Source organism: Physeter macrocephalus, chromosome 14 (assembly GCF_002837175.3).
Source record: "Physeter macrocephalus isolate SW-GA chromosome 14, ASM283717v5, whole genome shotgun sequence".
NCBI classification, from domain to species: Eukaryota; Metazoa; Chordata; class Mammalia; order Artiodactyla; family Physeteridae; genus Physeter; species Physeter macrocephalus.
In genome coordinates this window covers 72,772,611-72,780,630 of record NC_041227.1, presented here as the reverse complement: position 1 = coordinate 72,780,630, position 8,020 = coordinate 72,772,611, and the positions used below count along the sequence as shown (strand labels likewise).

General features: G+C 60.3%; 2 protein-coding genes across 3 annotated transcripts in view; one reads left to right on the top strand and one right to left on the bottom strand.

The window, feature by feature from the left end:
- RCC1L (RCC1 like) overlaps positions 1–5,151 on the top strand; it is a 58,891-nt gene extending 53,740 nt beyond the window's left edge. Inside the window, exon 11 of the mRNA XM_024120567.3 lies at positions 5–5,151. Coding sequence (XP_023976335.1) covers positions 5–112 — 108 coding nt within the window. The 3' untranslated portion in view covers positions 113–5,151. The remainder of the gene's footprint in view (positions 1–4) is intronic.
- CASTOR2 (cytosolic arginine sensor for mTORC1 subunit 2) overlaps positions 4,160–8,020 on the bottom strand; it is a 55,637-nt gene continuing 51,776 nt past the window's right edge. For both annotated transcript variants that reach the window (XM_024125135.3, XM_024125141.3), the window contains 2 exons: positions 6,365–6,459; positions 4,160–6,284 (listed from right to left, as the gene is read on the bottom strand). In XM_024125135.3, coding sequence (XP_023980903.1) covers positions 6,219–6,284; positions 6,365–6,459 — 161 coding nt within the window. In that variant the 3' untranslated portion in view covers positions 4,160–6,218. The remainder of the gene's footprint in view (positions 6,285–6,364; positions 6,460–8,020) is intronic.

The following is an 8,020-nucleotide window of genomic DNA, read 5'->3' as shown; positions in this document are numbered from 1 at the left end:
TTAGTTCCTACCTTGGTCCTTGAACCCCTTGCTCTGGGGGAAGCCAGGCACCATACGACGAGGACACTCAAGCAGCGGAGACCCACGTGGAGAGGAACAGGCTTCCTGCTGACAGCCAGGCCCAGCTTGCCAGCCATGTGGATTAAGCACCTTGGAAATAGACCCTCTAGCCCCAGCCGAGCTTCAGATGCCTGCAGCCTCATGAGAGACTCTGAGCCCAAGCTGCTCCAACTGCCCCCAAATTCCTAACCCACCAAAACCAGGACACACAAATAATCATTTTAAGCCTTACGTTTTGGGGCAACTTGTTATACAGCACTGGGTAACTAATACAGTCCCTCTCGTTCTCAGGGCTATTTCCTCTCTCGGATTCTTGCTTTGGCTCCTCCCAGCTCCTGGCCTATGTTCCCCCACCCACGGTATGGAGAAGGGAGAGAGATGAGACATAGCCCTGGATCAGCACAAAATCAGACAGCCGTCAGCCAACATCATTTTTTTCTTCCATTTTAATGAACACTTTACAAAGTACAAAATATACTGTCTTTTTTTGGGGGAACATTAGGTACTTTTTTTTTCTCTCCGCCATACAGTACATGAATCTCAAGGGTTTTGTGTTTTTTCAAGAAAGAAGGAAAGTGTGAGGGCCTGGGGTACAGGGCTGCCCAGTTCTCCCCTCGCCCAGACCTTGGGACAGATGCAAGTGCCGTTGCTACTGCTGGTGACCCGGGGCGTGCCAGGGGAGGGCCAGAGCCCCAGGGCGAAACCCTGGGCAGGGCAGAGGCCCCTCTGAGCCCTGCTGTGCAGCCAACATCCACTCACCCCCATCTCAGGATAACGGAAATGATTTTGGCAAAGAGCAAGGAGGGCTTGGGGTTTTGTTTGCTGTTAGCTCCTCCCCACCCCCAGTTTTGGAGCCAACCCTGCCCAGCTCTTCCTGGACCATTTTCTGAACAGGTAAACTGAAGCAGTGGACAGGAAAATGCACTGGGCTTGGCCTCTGCCTTGGGACCTGAATTTGGCCTGTTTTTCACCCACCCCACCGGCCCTCCACTCCGGTTTCCAACTATGTTGGATGCTCTTCATGGACGAGCCCCAGTAGGCGAAGGGGCACCAGCCCCCAGAACCCCTCCCTGTAAATACTGTCTTCAGGACTGGCTGCTTCTGAGGAGTCCGCCCAGCAGGTCTAGCCCTTGGCTGCATGGACCTCCGGGCCTCTGCAGGGCGGAGCACAGCCCCTGCAGGGACACCTCTGCCCCGTCCGTCCCGCAGAGCAGTTTTAGCAAAGTCGAGGGGGGGTGGGGCTGCCTTGCGTTCGAGGTCTGCCGCCCGCACCCCTTCAACTCTACGTGTGGCCCTGGGGTAAGAACGTACGCAGGCCTCGAAATACTGGACGAGCCAGTCCCTTCACTCAGATCTGGGCTCTGCACGTGTGTGCTCGCGTCCACACTAGGGCGCATGACACAGCGCACGCTCACACTCACGTGTGCGTATACACACGTGTGGTCCTGCCCAGAACACTGCTCTGACGCCCAGCACTTGCCGCGTTCACAGCCTCCCACACCGAGAACCGAACCGAGAGCCACAGGCTCCCTCCCCACCAGGCCGCCCCGCGAAAGCACGGGCCAGGCCGCAGGCTTCTACCTGTACTCCAGGCCACTCCTGGTGCCCTCAGCCCCAGGGACAGCAGGCTGCCTCAGCCAACAGCTCCCATCCTTCCCTCCCAAGAAAGGAGGCTTCCCAGGAGGGCGTGGGTTTCAAAGCTGAAGGCCATAGCCCACCCCGCAGCTTCCTCTCTCCCTCCGTCTACGGAAAAGGGTCCTTTTGCTGCCTCTAATTTGAAAATGAAAGAATGGAAAAGAGCTGGCATGTGAGGAAAGGTATCTAGCTACGCCGGGGCTCCACACCGGGCCTCCACTCCCCTCACAAGTCCCGTCCACCCTTCCCAAGCCCACCCTCTGCTGGGCTGACCGCCGTCTGCCATCTTGGTTGACCAACATGCGCCATCTTGGTGGCTCCCTTCCCAGGCGGCCTCCTTGAATAGAGGGCTACTGCCCCCTCCAGGCCTAGCCCCTGCCTCAGCACAGTACCCAGGAAACCTGAAGAGCCCAAGCCCCTGTCTCTCCACCGCTGAGAGACCCCATCGTCCTCCCCCAAGCTCTGCCTGCCAAGCCAACCACCGACTCCGCTTCTCGGTGGCCATAACGGCAGCGCCCGGCTGGCTGCTCCCCAGCCATGGCTTACGCTGGCCACAGACACATACACTGGGGGTGCTTCCTTCCTACCCGCTCCCCTGCCACAATTTTCCCTCAGGAAGGAGCATCAAAAATTCCTGGCACAGGGCTGTAGCGCTACCACCTGGAAGGTCCCCAAGGTCCCCTCTCTTAGCTGGGGCTGGGAAGGGCCCTGCTTGTGCCCACATCCAGGTCCAGAGGCTCAGAAAGGTGGCCCAGGGTGGCTGGGAAGTGTGGCCAGAAGGGGCGGGTGGTGGGTGGGCAGGTTCATCTTTGATTATCAGGCAAATGGTACCGCTGGCTTGGGGTGGGGGCCTGGCCCTTCCTATCCCCCCACAGCCTTCTCTCCTGAGCTCCGTGGCATCCTCTGTCACCACAGAGGGGACAAGCCCCAACCGGCCATGCATCTTCTGGACACCACACTGGCCACCGAGGCCATGCTGCCCGCATGGGGAGGCCACAGCGGCCAGCTCCGGGTCACCCGGTCCCTCCCTTCCCACCAGGGGCCTGTGGCCCGGAGTTGATGGGAGGGGGAGAATGCTGGTGCTTGGGGGGTTCTGGACCCCCGGAATCCTGGGGAAGGGAGGTCTTATGTGCCTCTCCTGCTTGGATGGGTGCCCTGGGCTGAGGTCAGTGGTGTGGGCACCGCCTCCTGGGGGGCTCTGGAAACCCCTGTGGAGGAAAGAGGTGCAAAGCGGGCACTGCCCAACTCTTTGCTGGGTCAGGACTAGGGCCGAGGGAGAATGGGGTTTCTTAGGAACCAGGGGCGCCCATGTTGAGAGCTGAGCCAAAGGGGCCGATTTGTATAATCGGGGGCAGGGGTGAAGTGGGTGATCGCGGCTCCCGGTCTCCCTGAACCTCGCGCCGCTCTGCAGTGCGCAGGGACGGGGCGGGTGAGGGGCGAGCGCAGCGTTTAGATGGCCTGAGCTCTTCTTACCAGGAACCAGCACAGACTCAAACGACACACACGGAGCCCAGGTGGCAGCTCCCGGGCCACCCGCTCAGCCCCAAGCCAGAGCCTAGAGTGCCTCAGCCTGACAGGGCACCCTCTTCAGGCCGCCTCTCCGGGGGTCCGGGGACCCCTGCGCACAGCAAAGCCAGAGATGGCTGGGGGCAGCCAGCCACCGGGGAGACCACTCATCCTTCCCCCAGATTGCTGGAGACCCAACCGCTGACTCACGGGCACACACAGGCACCGACGATACGCCGGCCTCTGCACCCAGCGGGACGGTGTGGTGGGGGGGGGGCGTGAAATAGAGGGGGCAGGTTTCCAGGGTATTGGCTCCCGCCCTGTCAGCTGGATACACACCTGTGGAGCCCAGAGGGCCGAGTCCTTGCACCAGCCCCTCCCGGAAACAACGCCAAGGGCATCCATCCGTCCCTTTCTCAGTCGGATGGGGCCAGGCCCCAGGAGGCGACCTGGGGAGAGAACCTGAGGCTTCTGAAGCGAAAGAAATCAGCTGATGGGGCTGTGGGAGCAGAGCTGGACGCAAAGCCGGAGGGCGCCCGCCCAGCTGGTCCAGGTCTTCCGGCTGAGAGCACCGGCAAGGGGGCTCTTCTGTTCCAACCGTTCCTCCCTCTGTGCCACCGTCCCCCAAATAAAACAGGGGTGTCCAGGGGCCTTGGTCGCGCCAACGGGATTACAGGAAGGGGCCTCCGAATCCAGCTTTCAAGGGAGACTCGGGGAGGAGGGGGTAGGGACCCTCAGCACCCGCCCCGGAGCTCAGTTCCTGGGCCGCTGGTGTAGTTTTTCTCTCAAGTCCGGGCCGAGGCAGCCAGCCGGCTTCTCTAGTAATCGTATTGCCTATATACTTGAATTAAAAATATATGGTGGCTCAAAACGTGCCTGTGTGCACGGCAGACACCGCGGGGCGGAAGCCCTCACGCCCCCCCCCCCCACGCACACACGCGTGTGCACACTCACACAGTATATATTAACATATATATTGCTCAAGTATATATGCTATTTACAGTATAGATCTATATCAACATAAAACACAGGTATTTATATGTGTGTACAATATACGTCCTAGGGGGTCTAGGGAGCACACGTTTCTGGGGGTCAAGGGGCCGACACACTTGCTCGGCAGGGAGGAGAGGCGGGGGAGTGACACGGTGAGCGGGGGGACAGACAGGAAGGGGTCTGGAGCTCGTGCCACGGAAAAATCAAGGCCTTCCAAGGACAGTAAGGGGACTCTCGGGGCGTGAAGTGCTGCCCTGCCCACGTGGACACCCCCGTTTTGGAACCAGCAAACGATTGACATGTTTTGGTGTTTTGTGCAAAATGAATTAACTTAAAAAAAAACACGTGGGTTCCGAATCAGTACTTGGGCCCCGAACATCTGCAAGGATCCAGACAGACAGCTTCCCCACCTGGTGGGTTTCCATGGCTCAGAGGGTCCCACGCGGCACAGAGAATGGGGGTGGGTGGGGCTTCACCAGCCCGAGAGAATGTCCCTTCTCCTCCGAGCTTCTCAGGGACAGCACGTGTCAGCTGCTGCCCGGGCACCGAGGAGGACCCTGCAGGTCCTGCTTGCTTGGAAAACACCCCCAGCTGGAGAGGAGGCACGGGGGGGACCCCATTCTCCGAGGGGGCTGGCTTGCCACCTGGCCGTCCACCGCCCTGCGGCCCTCGAGTCCCCTCTGATGCTCAGAACCGCTCTGCCGTGGCAGCTCCGTGGGGGGACGCCCCGGGGACCCCTGTATCGTAACAGACCTCTCTGCTCCCAGCTTTCTGCTCCAAAGGGGGGGCCGAGACCCCTGGAAGCAGCTCCCGATTCTCAAGCTTGTCCCTGGAGCCACAGGATGCCAACCAAGCGATGTCACACTCTGAGCCCCGACAGACTCAGCGGGCCATCCCCTGAAACTACTGCCAACTGCGGCCTGGGTGCAAATACATTAAATAAGAAACTAAAACAAGGTACGGGTTTCTCTATTAAGGCTCAGATAAGCTGCCTCCCAGGTCAAGTACTCATGAACGCCACGGTCCCTGGACCGAGGGGTGGGTGGGCAAGTGAGTTGGGGGCAGAGGCCTTCCACTTTCCCCCAAAAGTGGGGCGAGGGGGCGGGGCAGGAAAACGGGGGAGCCCTGTGCTGGTCTAGTTAACTGCTGGGGAGGTGGGGGTGACCTAAGAAACCCCAGGCCCAGAATGCTGGGGCTGCCCCCATTTAGGGGAACCCGAGGCTCTGCCAGCCCCAGGAGGGTCCAGGGAAAGCAGAGGGGACAGGAGCTCGTGCCCCAGGCTGGTGGGTCTCTTGGGAACCCCCCTCCCCCCGGGACTGAGCGCTTGTGGTGGGGAGGGTCTGGACAGGCCCCTTTGGCAGTCTTGCTGGGAGTTGGGGCGCAGGCCCCGTGGCTGGCAGGCCAGGTTCTGGGGGACTGGGGTCCCCCCCCCCCAGCTCAGGGCCCCACCCGTGCTCCCTTGGAGCCTCACCAGCGCACAACCAGAGGGCTGTCCACTAGCCTCTACTCTGCAGGAACCAGCCCGGAGCCAGTGGAAGCAGAGACCAGTGACCACAGGGGCCAGAACCCCTACCCTCACAAGGGCCTTCCGGGGCCCCATGAACTCAGCCAGCCCCCCAGGATGACCCGAGACTCGGTACTCCCAGTGTCCTGTAGAAGGCGCTAGCTTCCTTTGGCGTCTGCCCTGCCCCCGGCCGTGGGCGAGGCAGGAGGAGAAGGTGGGTGAGCTCACGAGCTCCCTGGGCCTCAGACGTCATTTTCTGGGGTAGGGGTGGGGGAAGGAGGTGGGGGGGGGGTTCTCTGGAGGGTCTGGGGGCTCCAGGAAGGCAGTAGGGCATGGAGAGGCCTTGGCTTGGGCCACAGGCCTGGCGGGGTCAGCCATCAGGGGCGTGTCCTAGGGACCCCTTCCTTGGGGGCCCCGGGGCCGATTTTCCAGTCTGTTGAGAAATACTGCGAGAAGAATCTTCAGGGTGGGGCTGGGCCCAGGCCTGGGGGGCAGACGGGGAGGAGAGGAAGAGGCCCTTCTAATGCTTCTCTGCTTGGCTGACTTTCAGGGCGCTGATGACGCCAATGATGTTTTCTTCTGGTACCTGCGAGGGGTGGGAAGCAGGCGCCCGTGAGCCCCCGGAGCCGGGCCTGCCCTGCCTGGGGGCCGGTGCCGGACACTCACCAGTGCGTGGTCGAACTTGAAGGTACTGATGTAGTAGGCGGGGATGTCAGCAGCAGCTAAGGGCTCGGAGATCTGGGCCACGATGCCGCACTCATCTGGGGACAGAGGCGGGGACCGCGTTCAGCCTCCTCCCCCGCCGGCCACCCAGCACAGCTTTGGCCTCTCCCCTCTCTCTGCTGGCAGTGCCTGCCCTGTACCCGCAAGCTTCCCAGAGACTCCCCACCCCTCCATCCAGCAGGCTTCTCCGATCTCTTTGGCCAGCAGTGAGCTCTCCATCCTCAGGGCTCCGCAGAAGCCACTTCTGTCTAAGCGTGACCACCCTCTGCCTGTTCCCCGTGCCTCGTAGTTTGGACTCATCTTCCCGGCCATCTTGCGAGTTCCCTAAACAGAGCTGGAGGTAGCGTGGCGGTAAGAGGATGCGGGTTCAGGCCCTCTTTTTTGTCGCCCTTTTCTAGCCAGATGACGTGGCCAAGTCACTTCCTCTCTCTGAGCCTCAGTTTCCTCATCAGTGTCCCCACTGGGTAAAGGTCCCTGCCTGTCCTAAAGGCAGCGTCAGGCATCTGATCACGAGGAATGTCACTTCCTTCGCCTTCTGGATCTCCAAAGCAGTGGCTTTCTGGCCTCCTCCAAACCTCAGCCAAGAAGGTGGCCTTGGGGTTGCCTGGGGATGGTTCTCCCCTCTCCTCCACCCTCCTCCCCGCTTTGAAGGCACCATGCAAAGCTTCCTCCTACAGGAAGACCTCCAGGATCTGAGGACCACTCTTCTCTCCATCAGCACAACCCCTCAAAGCTACTGTTCTGATTCTGGCGATGACGCATTTCCCCAGCGCTGTCCCGATGGGGTGGGAGAGTCCAGATCTGGCCACCAGCTCCCCATGGGATTCTGGGGCCAGAGCCTGGGCATCAAGCTGGGCTTCACCCTTCCCCCAACCCCAGCCTCCCCGGCGCCCTTTCACTCCCCAGCCCTGGTCCTGCTTGTCAGCCCACCCTGGGACCTAGACATGACCCTGCAGGTCTCTCAAGCTCCTGCTTTCTGCTTGGTCTCCCGGGGCTCCTGGCTGGACCCATGGGCCCCTTTGGTGGCTGTACAGGCCTCGTGCTTGCACTTCTGGTGACCGTCTGTGCTGCTACGTGGTGGAGACCGGTTGTGTCCTAAGATTCTTTAGCTACAGACACATTCATTTTCAGTTCTGTGAAGGGGGGTGGGGGGCGGGTAGGAGATTAGGGTCTAGAATGGTGCCTTTCAAACCGTGGGTGGTCATGGCCCATTTGGGACATCAATGTAGAAGGCTGGTAACCAGTGTTTTATAAAATGACAACAGAAGAGGAAAGGGCAAACAGCTCAGCACCAGAGCGAGTGCAGTTTTGTGAAACTGTAGAGTTGTTTGTGTATGTGCGTGCTGGGCTGTGATGGAAAACATATTTCCTGCAAACCGTGGTCTAAAACATATGGAATTCGCCAGTCTAGAATCTTTCAGATTCTCAAGTCATCTTCCTTGCAGGGCTATTTATAGCTATTAGCCTGGTGCTAAAACCCTCCACATCCCGGGAAGGTAGGTCCAGCGGCTGCCTGCTAGGTTCACAGGGCTGCTCCTCACATACTGTGTCCCCTGTCGCCCGCCGGTGAGGCCCTCAAAACAGCCCGGGGCAACTGCA